The sequence below is a fragment of the Mustela nivalis genome (assembly GCF_964662115.1).
Source record: "Mustela nivalis genome assembly, chromosome: 3".
NCBI classification, from domain to species: Eukaryota; Metazoa; Chordata; class Mammalia; order Carnivora; family Mustelidae; genus Mustela; species Mustela nivalis.
Window position 1 is genome coordinate 110158627 of NC_139022.1, and position 18036 is coordinate 110176662.

At 53.6% G+C, this 18036-nt stretch overlaps 1 protein-coding gene across 1 annotated transcript in view; it reads left to right on the forward strand.

Moving 5' to 3' along the window:
• The window catches only part of FSTL4 (follistatin like 4), a 404300-nt gene that overhangs the window by 319384 nt on the left and 66880 nt on the right, over positions 1–18036 (forward strand). The window contains exon 7 of the mRNA XM_082725661.1: positions 14256–14422. Within this exon, the coding sequence (XP_082581787.1) occupies positions 14256–14422 (167 nt within the window). The remainder of the gene's footprint in view (positions 1–14255; positions 14423–18036) is intronic.

The following is an 18036-nucleotide window of genomic DNA, read 5'->3' on the forward strand; positions in this document are numbered from 1 at the left end:
GCTGCCCCAAGGGGGGGCGCCAACGTGGCGGGTGAGAGTGGGAATGTGGGAAAGCAGAACTCATGGAGAAGGGGAAGGAGTTCCTTTTGGCTGGAGCTCTGGGGGAGCTGTGGGAGAGAAGGTTGGAAGGGCGGGGGTATCGGGCCAAGCAGGTGGGGGAACAAAAGGCCTGCACAGGGCCTGCCCGTGGACACCTTCCCAGGGAAGAGGCTGCTGCTTCCCGGAATCATGAGGTCCTGCCCAGAAGCCATCTCGAAGGAGACAAAGAGGAAGCGGGGGTTTCCGAAGGGTACAGGGGCAGTTTGGCTGCGATCGCGAAGAGGAGGAGAGGTGGATGAGATTTGGGCTCATTCATCCCTAAAATGGACCGTTCACTCAGGGAGCCAGCAGCCCCAGCGCGTGCCCGGCAAGGCAGGCCCCATGTCGGGTGCAGCGAGAAGCAATTTGCCGTGGGTCAAGATGTGGAGATTTCCAAACTGACAGATGGCGGAGGAGTCTTTGGAGGGGAAACCAGAGGCATTTTTCTTACCAAGCTCTGTCCTTAGACAAAGCATATATTATAGGGTTCTCTCTGAAAGATAATTTAAAGAACCTACCCAAGACAAAGAGAGAGATAAATACCCCATACAAGGAAAAGAGATTTCTCACATCCCAATATTTGGGTGCCATGCATTTTGCTTGACACAGGGAAGGTTCCAGCAAAGGCAAATGAGTTGGTGTCTGTGTCACAATGATGATCATAATAGACATTCTTTGGCGGTGTCCCCCTCCCCAGTCACACGCCTGCATCCAGACCCCACCGCCGCGGAGAGCAGCAGGTGGATCCAAGGCTCCTGTTGGCAAGAAAGCCCAGCAGCTGAGGCCCTGGGTAAACTTTGTCCCTGTCAGGGCAGGGTGAGGGAGGAAGGGCTTCCCTGAAACCCATGGTATAACCCCCCCAGATGTGGGTGAGTCCAGATAGGGCTGCATCTTCATGGGCCCTGCCCTTCTAGGAAAGGCCAGTGGCAGAAAAGGCACCATCAATGGGTAAAGGATAAGTGTTTGAGGACTGTGCAAGTCCCCTCATCACTGCTAATCATGGCTATTATTTACACCCAACTTGCGGTGGTGCCACTCTTAGCATTTGGGATCAGACAATTCTTTATGGTGGAGACTGTTCTGGGCATTGTAGGATGTTCAGTAGCATCCCTAGCTTGTAACCACTAGATGCCTTCAAGAAAGTACCCTGTCCCTCAGTCGTTACAACTGAAAATACCTCGACATTACCAAATGTCCTGGGGTCGGGGGAGGGAAGTTGGCAAAATCACCCTCAGGTGAAAACGACTAACCTTTTCTCATCCTTCTGCCGTGAGGGGCACTTCCCCTCGTCTCCATCTGCACCCAACTTCTTTCAGAAGCTCAAAGTCTCTGCCTTGTCAGGAGCCGGGCTTCCACTTATTCTCTGGGGCTCCCCGCTCTCACCCACTCAGAGGCTTTGCTTCTAAAAGCCCCCTTCTCCCTTCTGCATTTGTTCATTCCCCTGGGTTCGCAAACACAACACCTGAAAAACTCTTTCCCTGACCTTCCACCCACCACCCATTTCTCTGCTCCCCTTCATGACAGAACTCTTGTAAAGAGCTCCTGTCAACCTGTTCTCTCTCAGTCGATCCAAAGATGACTTCACTCCCCAGTACTAATGAAACATTAGAGATTCCCAACATCCAGGTCCCAGAGGCCCTCCTGTTAGCAAAGCCCTGGATCATACATCAGTCACGCGGTCTGACCAGAGCTCCTAGAAGCGCTGGACGCAGGGAACCCACAGCGTCCCTCAGAGGCTCCCGCTCAGGCTCTGGGTTACTTCTACTCGTTCTCCTCCTCTAAACTTCGGTGGGTCCCAGGCCTCAGCTTTCAGGCCCCTTTCCTCTCATCACACAGTCCCTAGTGACCTCCCTTGGTCTCATGGGTTTGTTTTTTTTTAAGATTTTATTTATTTGTTTGTTTGTTTATTCATTTGAGAGAGAGCACAAGCCAGGGGAGAGGCAAAGGCAGAGGGAGAAACAGACTCCCCATTGAGCTGGAAGCCTGACATGGGGCTCAATCCCAGGACCCCAGGATCATGACCTGAGCCAAAGGCAGACATTTCACCAACTGAACCACCCAGGTGCCCTGTCCCATAGTTTTAAATATCATTTAGACATTGATGGATTCCAACATCATATCCCTGGACTGCACTGCTCTCTGAGCCCCAGACTCATTTAACCAACTCCCTACCCCTCCACCAACCACCATAAAAGAAAACCTGGATTTTACCCAAAATGTCTGTTCTTTCTTCCTCAGCCTATCAGCAAATGAAACCAATGCCCAGTTTTTCAGGCCAAAGTCCCAGTATTCACCCTTGATCTGTCCCTTTTCCTCAATCTCCCCCACCCCAGCCCTCCAATCCAGCAGCAAGTCTGGCCCTGCCTCCAACAGGTGTCCCAAATCCATCTTCCTCTCAGCACCTCTGCAGTCACAGCTGTGGCCCAAGCCACCAACCCCTGGGACATAGGCTCCTAGCAGCTCTCCCGGCTTCCTCTGCTGCTCATTCTGTCCACTGCCCAGCCCTTCCTGAGCTGGCCCACCTGCTGCCCCAGCCCCATGCCTCCCCGAGCCAGTCATGGTGGTTCGGGTCAGTGGTTGCTCTAGAGGTGAGCACCAGACTCGAAGCTGACCGATGCAGCTGGAGAGAAGTCAGAGGGGGGCTTCCTTGTTCTCGCTGTTCACCGGCGAGTAGGAGGCCCGCCCCCCCCCCCGCACCGTACAAGGCAGTGCCTGCCCTCAATGCCCAGAGCTGTCCAGTATGGCCGCACACTGAGGACAGGAGGCAGAGGGAAGAGAGCCTGAGGGTTTGATGACATCTTGCATTATGGGATGAACCTACCCCAGAAACTCCCACCAGACCTCCCCCTTAGGGAAATGACAGCTTTTCCTTACTAGTCAGCCTGTTTCCAGTCGGGGTTAACAGAGGGAAAGATGTCTCAATGGATGCACAGATTGTCTTTAAAAGCATAAATAAGTCAGACCAGTGTAGTCTCCTGCTTAAAATTCTCCAAGAGCCTCTCACATAATAAAACCCCAAGTCCTTGACATCACTGTGAGGCCCTGCCTGCCTGGCCCCTGACCACGCACCTTCAGCTTCACCTCTGACACCTCTGACCCCTGCCCCTGCTGTCCATTCCCTGCCTGTGCCCATAGTATCAGCAGCCTGTGAGGGACGGGCTCCTCCAAATTCCAACCCTGACCCCCTGCTGCCAAGGCCCAAACCAGGTGACCAAAGGCCAACTCCCCGCACTGACCTCCTCTCCTTCCAACAGAGGGGTTGAGCAGGCCTCCCCATCACATTAATACTCAGTGATCAAAGTGATAGCTGCTTCTCAGGTGGACCCCAAGACCAGAACCCAGGGGACTTCCCTAGGGGAAGGCAGAGGGACAGAGTCTGAACATAGCACACCGTGGACCAGGAAGTGGTGGGCCCAGGTCCTCGGGAAGCCTGCTTGTCAGGGACAGAGGCTGTGGACATTGTTTCCTTTAAAGAGAGAAGCTGCCAGGAGCCCCATGGGCCCTGGGGATGGCCGAGCCCGCGGTGGGGCTCAGCAACCCCCACTCAGGAGTTCATCAGAGGCAAGGCACACTCAGGAAATTGGAATTGAAATAAAACAAATACACTGATGAAAGCTGTTCTCCAAAATGTTTTGCTGATGCCTGTTTACAAAATGCAGGCATGACTTAGTGTTCTCAGGAGACTGGATAATTAAGCAGAAAACAAGCTCTACTTAGCAATGCTCTTGCCAGGCCCTGGGGCTCCCCCTTGTCGCACGTGTGAAGCTGGGTCCGGGCTCCAAGAGGCCGAGAGGCCATGGCCTGCACTGCAGGGTTGGGGGGGGGGTGAGGTGGGCATCAGGGATAGTCCCCCCATCCGGCTTCTGCTGCTCGGGCTGCCTGTTGGCCTCTCCCCAGCCCTGAGGGACATGGGGAGAGCAGCCTGGACAATGGAGAATTGCATCTGCGCCTCTTCTTGGACTGAGGTTTTTTAGTAACGGGAATGCTATAGTTTAGAAGTCCTCTTGAGCCTTGTTCACAGAAGAGTCCAAGAATATGATCATAATCTACTCTCCAGATTGAAGGCCTGAGGATGGCACCTCGAGGCTCCCAGCCTGCCCATCTCAGGACCTGTCACTGTATTATGCAAGAGGTCAAGCAGGGAGCATGGGAGGGAGTCACTCCTGACACCCCTTTTACGGGGCTCCTCATCCCAGCTGCTTAGAAGTCCCACCCCTTCTGCTTCTCCTTCCCCACAGTTCCAGCCTAACTCTCCCTGCAGGATAGGCCCAGCCTCGCACACAGTGTCCCTGCGTCCTCTCCTCTCCCACAGCCCGTTCACACAATGGCCCGAGTGATCCTTCTAGCCTGCAAATCAGATCATGTCCCTCCTTGACTTAAAATCTTCCAATTACTTTCCATTGCCTTAAATTAATATCATCAAGTCTTCCATTAAGAAGCAGTGACCTGTGCTGCCTGGATGTGTAGCCCCTCTCTAACCACGTGTGTGCCTACACACCTGCATCATTCCCTGTGCTTCAGACACATTGGCCTTCCTCAGTTCCCAGAGGGTGGTAAGCCCTCATCCTACCTCAGGGCCTTTGCACAAGCTCTTTCTCTAACGAGAATGCCCCTTCTCCTATTCTTGGCCTCCCTGGTTTCTCCTCGTAGGGATTTCCACTGAAATATCTCCTGCTCAGAGAGGCTTCCACTGCCACCCCAACTTGCATCTTATTAGGCCTCCCTGCTCTTCTCTCTCTTGGCACCTTGCTCTTCCCCTGCACAGTGTGTATTATCCTGGGTCCTTTACTTACACCTTCTCTCCCAATCTACCCTGAGACACTCCCTGCCCCCCACTGCCCTCCCTTCTGCAGAGAAATTGGATGTTACCTAATGACGAAAGCAATAGAAACGACTGTGGGATAAGAGAGTGGGCTCCCTGGACAGGAGGTATTTGGAGGATTGGAACAGAAGTCAGATCTCAGAATCCTCTTGTCAGAGGATTCTGAGGGCTCCTGACCTGCATGACTTAGCCTCTCAGAGGTCCGTTCCATATCTCATGGCACTTTCTTCTGTGGAAATACATTAACATGAATTTCTTTGTCTCCTAAAGGGGTATATTAGGTAATCAACACCAAATGCTGTAGAGACCCCAAATCTCATAGCATGATGGAGTAAAGACTAATTTGTTATCCTCGCCGGGCCCGAAGGGCTCAGGCAGCAACAAGGAGGCTGTGTTCTTTGCTCCCACAAAATGCATGACCATACAGTCTCCACAAGGGGAAACAAGAGGGTGTATGTGGTGGCTACATGAGTTAGAGCTCTCCAGATAACCAGAACCAATACGAGGCAAGGATGGGTGGATGGATGGATGGAGGGAGGGAGGGAGGGAGTGAATATTTTAAGGAATTGGCTCCCATCATTGTGGAGGCTAAGGTCCCAGAATCTGCATTTGACAAACTGGAAACCCAAGAGAGCCAATGTTGTGAGTTCTAGGCTGAAAGCCAACACTTGAGACCCAAGAAGAGATGATGTCTGATTTCAAGCCCAAAGGTAGGAAAGGACCCACGTTCCATCCGGAAGGCAGTCAGGGAGGAGGAGCCCAAAATACTAAGAACACTCAGAATACTAAGTACGAATGCTAGCAATAGTATACTAATACTAAGAATACTCAGCCTGTTTGTTCTACCTAGGTCTTCTGTGGATTGAATGAGGCCCATGGATATTGGGAAGGGCAATCGGCTTTAGTCTGTCAACTGATTCACATGTTGATGTCCTCCAGAAACAGTCTCACAGACATACCCAGAAGAATGTCTGACCAACTATCCCTATAACCCATGGCCCTGTCGTGTGATAAAATTACCCATCACAGTGATGTGGGGGTTGTGTGGTCAAGCATGTTCATCCCTCCAGTTAGAACCAGTCCCATGACTCCACCCTGGTTCCAAAAGAGGCTAGGAAGTTTTCTTCATGAGTGCTTAGGAATTGGAAAATGAACCAGCATCTGGGAAAACATAGTGTGACCCCCTCTTGCTTGCCTAGGTCAAAGCCGTGTGCTCATCTGCACCAAGAGCTTATCCAGGAGATTCTAGGTCCAACCCCTGATATCTGTATGAATTCTCGCAAATTCTGAGTAACTAGTGTATAATTGTATAAGGTAATATACTATTTTCTTTTCCCTAAACCTACCAAGGGAATAGGCAGTAAAAACACTCCTTTTGCAAATACCCCGAGCAGAAGTGTTTCCATCATCTTCGGGACTAGGCAGGGCAGGGCTCAGGAGGTACACGGCCTGGCCAGCCTGCCTGAGGCCTCACCAGGCACAGACCCCAGCCAGGAAGGGAGAGCTGGCAGCCAGGCACCCAGCTGACTAGGTGACCCTGGGCTCTCCACCCCCATACAGACCCCATGCTTCCAACTGCTGCCTCTGCTGTGTGCGACACCCATGGCACCCGAGGGCACCCAGGCCAATGATGTCACAACTCTTGGGCACTGAGCTCAGCTCTAACTTCCTGCTTCCTCTACCACAGTCCCACTGTGGGTTAGTTTTCCCAAAGCTAGAAGGGTTTAGTGGCCAGAGGATGCAAAACAGAGCTGTGGAGGGGCACCTGGGTAGCTCAGTCGTTAAACGTCTGCCTTCTGCTCAGGTCATGATCCCAGAGTCCTGGGATCAAGCCCCGAATCAGGCTGCCTGCTCAAAAGGAAGCCTGCTTCTCCTTCTCCCACCCCCCCGCCTCCACCCAGTGCTTGTGTTCCCTCTCTTGCTGTGTCTCTGTCAAGTAAATAAATAAAATCTTAAAAAAAAAAAAAATAGAGCCATGGAGCTCAGAAGAAGCCCATCTAACCTGCCCCTGCACAAGGCCCTCCTACAAACCAGCAGAAGGCCTCATGACACGGGGTCTGTCTACTACATCCACCCCTGCAGGGCCCAGCCCCGGCCCACAGGAAGGACTCTACCAAAAGAGAGCAGACAGGCTCTGCAGGCACCAAGGGCTCCCCACGGGGGTCCACGGACACGCTTTAGGTGCCTCTTCTCCCCATCCCACATCTGACTCTTGGCCTCCCTACCTAACCACAAGCTCCAGGTTAGCAGGACGTGCGCCTGTTCTGCTTGCCAGTACATCCCCCACTGTATCATGGCACATAGTAGGTGTGCAATAAGCAATCATCAACTGAGCACTACCCATTAATGGTGCACTTGCTTAAAACTAGTTATCGAGTCCCTTCTTTGTGCCAGGAATTGTATTAGGTGCTGAGGATCCAAAAGAGATCCTACAGATATGTTCTCTGTCTGCAGCTTTCAAAGGTGTTTGTTGACACCGAAGAGCAGAGCTTAATAACTAAACTGTAAAAAAATGGTTGCAGCAACACCAAGCAACATAAGTCCATTGAAAAAGTAAATTACCCACAGATCTGCAGGTAATTAACAAGTTTATTGCTCTCTCCAAAATGAAGCAAGCAAGAGGGAATAGGACAATGACAGGAAAATTGAATCAGATTATGCCTAGAGAAACGGGAAATTTTGGACACATGCAAGGCTGGCTGGAACAGAGACACCTGTGCAGGCCAGATGTGCCCTAGTGCTCGAAACATGTATGTCAGCATGAAAGGGTCCTAAGACAATCTGTCCCTAAACCCACACATCTGTAGATGTGTGCAAAGAGCTCCGAGTGGCAGGCTCTGGCGGAGGGGGTCACAGGAGGCATGAAGCACCCCCTACCACCCCATCAAACACCTTCCGGCAGGGCACACCAAACCAGCCCCACCCTGGAAGGGCCAGGTAAAGATACAGGGTCCAGGAGATGTGAGAGGTTGACTATCCCTTACATGGTCAGGAGACATGGGGCACACACCCTCCACCTTCGTTTCTGTCCCACTCACCAACTTCATAGTGTGATCCTGGTCTCAGGAATGAGACCAGATCAGTAGAGTTTGTCAAACAGGTGCCACAGGTCCTGGGGTGGGGGGGGTTGGGAGGGGGCTCCCAGGTCATGCTTACCTTACAAGCACAGTATGAGGACAGGCTGCAGCTACAGAGATAGGGCTAAGCGCCCAGCCCAGGGTGTCTCCAGATTGTCCTAATTCCCAAGCTGGCTCCTGAGCCTGACTTTAGCCTTGGAGACTCAGTCCGACGTACTGATGTGTGGGCAAGCTGATTGAGCTTTTGACAGAGTCTTTCCACCAAGAGCATCGTTTGAAAAATGGCAAGTGTCCAGGTAGGCATGTGTTCCATTAGTGCATTTCTAACATAAGAAAACTAACGCGAACTTGACAATAATTCGAGAAATTTAATTTCTCTTGCTGTGAAGCACCAGAATCCTGCATGAGAGGCTGCTGATGGTTTTATGAGTGTCTCATCGAGTTCAAGTCAGTGTGAGAAATAGCGCCGGAGATTAAGCAAAAGCTGTAATAGGAACTAAAACCCAGTTCTCTCGAGACTGAAATGTTATGGCCGCGTGCCTTTCGGGAAGGGTGTTAGTCTGTGTCTGGTGGGCGCATTGATCCCCTGCAACCTCCTCTTCCCTGCAGGTTCCCAGGAGCGGGAGAACATGGGTGCTGGGAGAAAGCTGAGGTCTGGCGTTTGCAACACCAGTGTCTGGAAAGCAAAGGTGTTTTACTGCTCTAGGCAGAAGGGCCAAGAGAACAAGGCAGGGGTCTCCTGGGAGACTACTGTCAGCCAGGCTTGGCCTACAGCCCACCTGCTGTGGGCCAGGCACTGTGCTAGGCACCAGAGACCCACACACGAACATGCAGGCTAGGGAGAACACTAGTCTCTGTCTTGGGCTAGCCCAGCCTGACTGATGTGGACAATAGTTTCAATGTGACCTCTCCCTCGTGGTCCCAGGGGAAACAAGGGGATGCCCATGGATATCAGAAGGCCTGGCTCACAGGGAGACAGATGTCCCAAGCTGTGAGGAGCCCCCATCAACCTTGCCCTCTGATCTCATACCAGGCAGCCCTCCAGTGCCAATTCTTACAGCTGGGGCCTCATCTCTCTGTGGCACCTCTGCCCAGCTGTGGCAGAGAAGCTCCTGCTGGGCCCCTGGGCCCTGCCACCCAGCCCTCCTTCCCTGCCCCACATGCTGTGGGCACAGGGCAGACCTTGTTGCATGGTCCCCAACAAGCCTCAACAACCCTTCCAGGGCAGCCCGCAGGGCCATGGTGAGACACCATGGGAGCTGCAGAGCCACAGCCAGCATCAGAAGGCCTCGGTGGTCCTGGGGGGCTTCCCCCTCAAGGCAGTCCTGGCCCCACAGAGCAGAGCACAGGTATCAGTAGATCTGAGTCTCCTGATGGGCACTTGTGCCTGAGGAAGGGGTGGAAACTCCTGCCAGGGCTGTCCCCACACACTGCAGGCTGCCTGGCCCTCCTCTCGTGCCCAGCCCAGGAGTCCCCCGTGCTAGGCCATGGCCCCACCACCAACCCAAGCTCCCAAGAGAAGGGCAGCCAGGGGGATGGGCCGCAGGAGCCTAAATCAGCTTTCACGTCTGCCGATTCTCGCTTCCTTCACAGTATGGCTCCGCTTCCCTTCCCCTCATCCCCGTGCCCCACGGCAGGCCTTCCAGGTGCGACTGGGAAGGCACAGAGGGGAGAGAAGGACCTCTCTGAGTCTCTGTAGCAGTCGTAGGGTTTCAATCCACCCAACACACCCTTTCTGTCGGGACACATATCCCCACCTCCACTCACCTGGCACCAGGCCCTGGGGTGGCCACAAGTCCCAGACCGCGAGTGTGGGTCAGTCCTGTGACAGCACAGCACTCCGTCCCCCGGCCCCAGGGATGGCTTTGTGGGAGGACACAGGAGGTATGTGTGAAGGTCACAGTTCTGTCCTATGCTTGTTTCCTGGATTCTCAGGGAAGATCAGGTTCCCTTCTCTGGGGTTCCATGCACAGGGACAGTGTGAGCGAGGGCCATCTTGCAGCCCAGTAGAGCATGCCTTGTGGAGGCCCCCGGACGTCTACAACCTCCTCCACCCTCCTTAGATTTCCTGGCTATGAGAACTTAGACCACCCTTCTTTTCTTAGACCACCCTTAAGCGGGTCCAGTATTTCTGAGTTTCTGTTGCTTAAGCCTGAAAAGGTCCTGTCAAATTCAGTAGGACAGTGTCTTTCGATCTTCAACAGATATCTGTCTAAGTGTCCCCTGATGTTCAAACTCCAAGATTCCAGACACCCTCCCTGAGGTCATCTCGAGGGGCTGAGCGAGTGACAGTCTGAGAATAGACGAATAGGATGGGGGTTGGTGGGTGCCACAGGAAGTACTGCAGGAGGTCGGGTAGTGGGGGGGTGGGCAGTGGGGACTGTTCTGCATTCTGCGGGGGACAGGAGCTGTGGGTGGCTTTTGTGCAGGGCTCTAACATCCCTGGTGCTCACAGGAACGGGAGCAGTCTGGGGGTAAGCACACAGGAGGCCGTTGGTGTCTGGGGTGGAGAGCAAGGATTCTGGGGGTATCCTGAGGGAAGCCCCTGTGGGCTTGGCCGCCGTTCCTGCTGCCAGTTGAGGCATCACTGGTGCCACTGTAGGCAAGTGGGCAAAGAGCAGAGGCAGGTGGCACTGGGTGGCGAGGAAAGGGACACCCAAAGTCAGCACCTGGCAGGACTGAAGAGGATCTACAGGTTTGTCCACTTAGAAACACGTCCTTAGAGTTCCGGAGCCCAAAGCAATGTCGGTCCCCAGAGCCCTCCTCACGCGATCTCTCGTTTTACTGATGTCCGAACCAAGGCCAAGTGGCAGGAAGGGACCTGCCAAAGGCCACTTGGTACGTCGCCAGCAGAGCCAGGCCTGGAGGTCAGATGTCCAGAGCCACAGTCCAGAGTCTGCTCCGCTCGCTCCAGCCCCAGCCCACGATGCCATCTTGCTTTTCACTCCAGGAAGTGACCGTGGGTGGGGGGGGGGCACTTAGCAGGGAAGGGGGGTGCCTGCCTGGGGAAGGGGTGCTGAACAGTAAATAACTGGGAGTAAGGGCGGAAGGAGAGCTTTGGTTGCCGTAAATCTCTTCAGAATTTTTAAACCAGTCAGGGAATATTGACATACATTAAATCCAATAAAACATTCATTTAATTAAACTTTAAGTGATCCAAATATTTGCTGTTTGGTTAATATCTGTGTAGCTGACAGGAGCAGAATTATGATGGTTCTGTCAGTATTCACGCGTTCTAATTTTGCATGAGCCTTTCCTCCGTGCAAAGTGCACGTCTTCAGACATACAAATAAGAGCGGCAGCCCTGAGGAAGCAGGCTGGAACCTGCCATCCCAGCAGCCCTCCCACCGGTGTTTTTGCTTCTTTATTTGGTTGTAGCCTTGTGCTCAACTGTTTGAAATACATGAACTTGGGGTTCCATGGAGGACCCTACATTGCACATAGGTCTTACATTCCAAATGAGACCCCAGCCAACCAGAATTCCTCACCTTCCCATCCATGCCCCTCACCCCGGCACCCTCCGCTTCAATCTACCCAGACATGCCCCTACCATCTTTTAAGGCAGTGGTGGTCAGGGCTCAGGGTACCCTGAGGTGCTTGCTAAAACCAGGATGCCCACCCTGCCACCAGAGTCTTACCAGCCTGAGGTAGAAGGTCAGGAATCTGCATTTCCATCAGTTGCCCCCAAGATGGGAGATGTGATGTCGGTGGTGGGGGACCACACCTTGAGAACAGGAGCTCTGTAGCCTAGGGATGTCCTGCCTTCCCCAGGGGCTGCTGCCTGAGGGCTCAGTGGCTCTTTTCCCTTGTCCCTGGACTAGAGTTCCAACAGGCAGAGAAAATATCCTTTCCTTTCCTGACCTGCCAGACTTCTTCACAAGCCCTGCCCTCTGGTGCTGGGACGACAATGTGCGTGAATATTCAGTCCATTGTAAAGCTTAATGGGAGCAGGTCATTCTAACAAGCCTGCATTAAGTAATGCTCTGCGTAAGAAAAAACCCTTCATGCCTCCAGTTCCCACCCGGCATCCCCAGCTGCTCCCCAAACTGCCTTCTGAGTATGGATAAAACACACAGCGGTCCCCTGCCACCTGCGGTCCACACCACAGACTCCCAGTTACCCTGTCTCGGGTCCTCTCGGTGGAGGTCATCCCAGGTTCTGCTCTTGATCTGGGCTGCCTCAGCATCTGATGCCCCCCACAGCTTGGCCTCCAGCAGCCCCCACCGGCACTACCACCTGGGGAGGGCCCAAGGGTGTTCCCTTAGGGCCTCGTCCTCGGGCACAGACACAGCACCTCACGGGCCTGCCAGTGTGTGGCCAGGAAACTCTGGACTGCTCCATGCCACTCAGGAGCCCAGGAGCCTCTGGCTGCATGCCAGGCCTCATGGGCTCACCCCAGGCGGGAGGGTGGAGGAGGAATTAACTCCCTCCTAGAGCCCCTCTCGGTTCCCCTCACCACCATGCCAACAGGCACACCCTTCTCACCTGTTCCCTCATCCCCCACCATGCCCTGGGAAGAGCAGGGGAAGAGTCCGATAAGGAAGGTGTACCCCCTCTACACTCAGGGCCAGCTCTGAGCCCTAAGGGCCAGCAGAGCGCAGAAGAAGCCAGACCCATGTGTCTCGTCCTCCTCTTCCCTCCCTCTCTGTCCACGGTGAGTCTCCCAAGCCTGGGGCTCACGATGGAGGTTGCGTGCCTTCTCTTTCCCGCCCTGACCAATAAGCCTCAGGACTCAGAAGTGGGAGGGCAGCAAGCAGGCCATGATTTAAGAGGGAACCTGAAGTGCATCATTTTAATGTTTGTCAAATATTATGCCGGGTCCCTCGGCATCAATCACTTGGCGCTTATCTTTCCCCTGCGGCTCCTTCACGAGGAGTCACATTTTTCCTGTGCGTGAGTGTCCCCTCTCCATGGGTCTGTTGGCGCCTTTCCTTATTTCCATTTTCTCCATTTTTTCATCCATCCATCCAACAAGCACTGATTAAGCACCTAGTGTATATCTTGTTCATCTTCATGTGCCTGGGGCTGGGCCGCTGACTGACTGTGGTGGGGTAAGAGCTTTGCCGCTCAAGCATCTGACCTGACCACATGTGCTGCCACTTGACCTGCTCCGCAGGGCATCCCACCTGCCAGCGTTTGCATTCCGGCCCCTCCCCCACCCACCACCTTCTCCTCCCCACATGTGCTGGCAAGAGGGTGTGAGCACAGACATGCTGCCTGGTCACAGTTCCCAGGGCTCCCGCCGAGTCCAGGAGGTCGGTTCCCAGCTCTGTGCCTTGCCCCACCCCTGGCAGGGCCCCCAAGTCCCAAAAGAGCAGTGAGAGTGAGGAGGACTCCCGGCATTTTTGCCAGCATCCCAGGTAAGCACAGACCCTCAGAGCCAGCCAGCCAGCCGCCCTCAGCTACTACCACCGCAGGCTGATGCCCCAAGTGCTCTGAGTTGTAGAGGTGGAGGGGTATAGGGAGGAGGCAGTCCCGTCACCGTCACTGAGCTGGTGACTCTCCCTCCAAGCCTGATGGCACGTCGGTATATGAACAGCCTGAGTCCAATTAATTTTCTCATTAATCCCAAAAATTTCTAAAAGCCTGTGATTGCAAGCAAATATTTTAGACACTTCCCATTTGCCTAAAGAATGATCAGTCTTAATGCCAGTCAGCAAGTATAAAATGGCAAGGATTAATAATTTGTACAGCCTGAAGCACCCTTCAAAAAAATTAAAGGCTACAGTGCATGGTTGCTGAACAGAAATCCAAATCCAAGTTCAAAGAATCCTCAGACAGAAACAAACCTTCAAAGGTCAGCCAGTTCATTCCCCAAGCTTCAGACAGTGCAACCTTTAAATTGCCCCCAGATGGATGAGAAAGCTGTCAGCTCAGCCAGCAGACCTTGACTGCACTCAGCAAGGCCCAGACTTCATGAGGCCCAGGAGCACAGAGTGGGGCATCCGCCGCACATCTGGCCCCCCACCGGTCCCTGTGTGAAGGCCCACCTTCTTGGCTCAACTCATAAATCCATAGCGCAGATGGTTTCCCTACACTCGCTATGGCTCCTGACTTCTCCGACTCACAGAGATCTTTGAATATTTCCCGTAAGTTGTGGCCTGTCCTCCAGGAGGGAGTGTCCATCAGTGCATTTAGACAGCATGCTGTAATAGTTTGTAGAGAGCCTGAGAGCCCTAGGTCGCCTGCCCTGCCGGGAACCCCCGTAATTGTTTGCTTGTGAGTAGGGACTCCCGATGCTGGTGTACACCTGAAGATTTTCTCCTTTCCCCCTGCAGAGGTGGTTCAGCTCAGCCTCGCGCCCGAGGAGAGGGTCAGCGTGGCCACAGTGACTGTGGGACTGAGTACCGTGCTGACCTGCGCTATCCGTGGAGAGCTGCGGCCCCCCATCGTCTGGAAGCGCAACGGGCTTGCCCTCAACTTCATGGCCTTGGAAGACATCAATGTAAGTTGCTGGGCTCTGACCCTGCATGCAGACCTGCCCCAGCGGAGTAACTGCGAATCTGCCATGGTGGTGGCAGAGTGAGAGGGTTTCATTTGAACATCCCACGTTTGATGCCTTTCAAGACTGTCGTCTGAGAGCTGGAAGTACCAGAAAATCCAAGCCCCACCGCATGCAGAGAATAGCCTGGATGTTAGCTGCACGCCCGCCAGCCAGACCCACAGTAGGGAAGGACACACTGCCCGGGCAGGCAGGGCGGGCCGGGTGGGAGGACTCCGTGCAGGCTGCAGCAGCGAAAGCCAAACAGTGGGAATGGGAGTGGAAGGTCAGGGGCTCAGACTGCATGACGGAGCCCACCGTGAAGGAGGCCCACAAGCCTACAGCAAACATGGCCAGGCGGGAGGCAGTGGAACGGGGAAGCCGTCTGGCTGGAAGAACCAGGGGAAACTGCAGAGCCCACACCTGGGGAGGATGGAGACGAGGGGCGAGAAGGAACATGGGTTCCCTGTGGAGGGCAGGGGTGAACCGCCCAGCACTGGCGGGAGGGCAGGCTCTAGGTGAGGAGGTGGAAGGAAAGACCAGAGTGGCCTGCCCTGGGGGCCTTGTCGGCTGGACGTGGGAACGTGGATTTGACATGAGTGGAAGAGAGAGCAGCTGAGCACCCACAACCTGACATGAGCAGCAGAAAGACTTCTATACTGGGAGGGCCCATGCAGCCTGAGCTGGGCTCCCAGTATGACCCCAAAACCCAGCCTCATGACTTTGAGCAACGTCTTAGACTACTCATCGTAGGTATCAGAAAGGGAATGTTAGCAGTCCCTCCCTTCCATGGGGCTTGAAAAATAAAGGGAATCATTCAAGGATATGTGTGGGCCAGATTGAAGTTCATTGAGAAGACAGAGTGACATCACTGATGCATGGCCCTGCCAGGACAGCTGATAGGTCTTAGCCACAGTAGGGGGCATCTCAGTTTCAGGCAGAAGAGGGGGCAGTCCTGGTCTTCTTGGTTTAGTCAAGCAAGCTGGCACAGAAGGGGATGCTTGGCTCTGAGAAGGAAGACCTGTGGGATGCTTGGTCAGTTCCATGAACATCTATCTCTAAGGTGGTGAGGAAGGGACTAGGGCCACAGGAGCCAGTCTGGGCTGTGTGACCCCATGAGTTCAACAAGCACACAGGGCCAGGGTGCTCCCCCAAAAGAAACTAGTTTGGACTGCTGAGATGGAGCACCAATACATCCATCACAGCATCCCCAAAATGGAGTGAGCCATCACAGGAAGCAGTGAGCTCCCCATTCCTAGAGGAATGCAAGCTCAAGCAGGACCATGGTCAGCAATGCTGCTAGCCACAGGAGGGCAGACTAAATCCTATGACCTTGAAGATTCTTCCCAACTGTGAGATTGCTTTGTGGGGAGAAATCCCAGGACAAAATTCTGTAGAAACCACCAAGTTGGGATTCTACTACTCATTTGCTGCAACTGGAGATCATGAGGTGAGTAGGTGGGGAGAGGCAGACCACCGTGGGGATTCTGTCTTGGGCACAGCTGTGCAAGGAGTCTCCCTGTCACGTGGGGCAGGAGTATTTCCTTGCCATTTCCCCACAGTGCTGAGCACAGCCTGAATCCCACCCGTCTCCGAATGTCAGTGCCAGCACAACCCTGGTAGGGGGTTGATGGACAGAAGCTGAGTGGGCAGAGTCCTTTGTCTTCTGAGCCTGAGGTGCCCAGGGGATCTGGCCAGCAGCAGCCCCTGGGATCTTAGCAAGGAGAGGTAGTGTTCTGTTTGCCATGATTAGAGTCGGCGGAGGTGTTGGGGTGCACAGACTTGTGTGTGCAAGAGCTCTCGGGGTGGGGCATCAGCTTTAAACTGTTTTTGGTCAGTGGTGATTAATTCAAAACTAGGACAGATCTGCCCGTGTCTGTCTGAACTTCCATGTGCATTACTTGATGCTCTATTTAAAGACACCAGAAATAAAGGCGGAGGCAGAACTCTTAATGCACTTGCCATCGGTTAATTAAATTACTTTGAGTGTTTTTCCCCTCCCTCGAACATGCCTCCAGCATCAACTCAATTGCATTTCCACTTTTCACAGTGAGGTTAGCAATTTGGGTTAATTGTGGGTGCAACTGGAGATTAATGGCCTCTTATTACCTCCCTGGAAACACTTGCTGCTGCTCATGGTCAAGTCAGCAGCCTACAAACAGGCAGGGCCTTGTACTGCCCAGAAACCCCCACGTGGGGGCACAGGGCAGCACCAACCCCCCAGGGATGCTCACCAGAAGTGTGCAGGTGTGGGGGACACACACACACACACACACACACAGGCCTCCCTCTGTGGTACAGCCTGCCGGAGCACAGCACAAGCTCTGAAGACAAAGGGACCTGGGTTGAAGCCTCAGCTCTACCACTTCCTAGTTGAGTGAACTTGGAAAGAGTACTTGACTTCTTGAAGGCTTGAGGTCCTCCTCTGTGACATAGACATAAATAACAACTCCTGCCTCCGAGGGTCAGAGTGAGGACTGAGTGAAAAGACACATAGGATCGTCTTAGCATACAGTATTCCAGTGAACTATTATCCCTCTCTTCATCGTTATTACTATTACTTATATTACTATCATCATTATTATTACTACTGCTGCTGCTGCCAAACAACATTCTCGACCCCTTGCAGCCTGAGTTCCCAACAGGCAGCCAGCAGCAGCCCCGGGACGCTCCCCAGGCAGGGAGATGTGACCCTGAGGTGTCCACATTAGCCTCAGACACATGGACCAGCCGCCTCCAGCAAGCCCAGAGCAGCCCTGGGGAAGCCACTGAACTTCTGTGAGCCTGTGGGGTAACAGGGGAGGATCATATCCTCCTTCCACAGGCATTTTCGGCCTAAATGTCTGTGTGAATCACGTAGCCCGTGCCCATCACAGCAGGTGTTCTTACGTGGCATCCCTGCTCTGGGGACAGTGACAACAGCGGCCCTAGAAGGAAATCAGCCAAGAGATGAGGAGGGCATGGGGAGTCGGGGAGCAGAGTGGGGAGTGGAGGGGGGCAGCCCCAATGGAATGAAGATGGAGGATTGATGAGTTCTAGAGCCCCTTGACGACCCCGCCCACTGCAGCACCAAACGGAACAGCACGGAACAGCACCGCCCGCTGTAATTAGCACCGGGCTCGGAACACCGCACCTACAAACCCCCGAGGCAGGCGGATGAGAGAGCATCGCGACATGTGGGCCTCCTTTCTTTGTCATTTGTACGAGACATCTTGATTGGCAACAAAATATTAATCACTTTTTCACTACTCTCTTAATGAGAAGCTTTCATGGGCAACAAAATATTAATTTGTCTTGTCTTATCTGTTAAGAATTCTGCTAATGAATTCAGTCACAGAGCTATTACAGAATGCCATCCTAATGACACATGTAATTAAACTTTTCTGACTTGCAAACATCAAGGATGCCTCGAGCTTCAGAATCATATTTGATCAGAAAGTAAATGGACCCGTCTAGCCCGGAGCCAAGTGAGAAAGAGCCTCTCGGATTCCCCACTCGCTGTCAGGAGCGCTCCCGAGTCACCCCATGTGTGCGTGGCTGTCCAGATGGTGTTCAAGGGGTGTCATCCCCTGCATTCG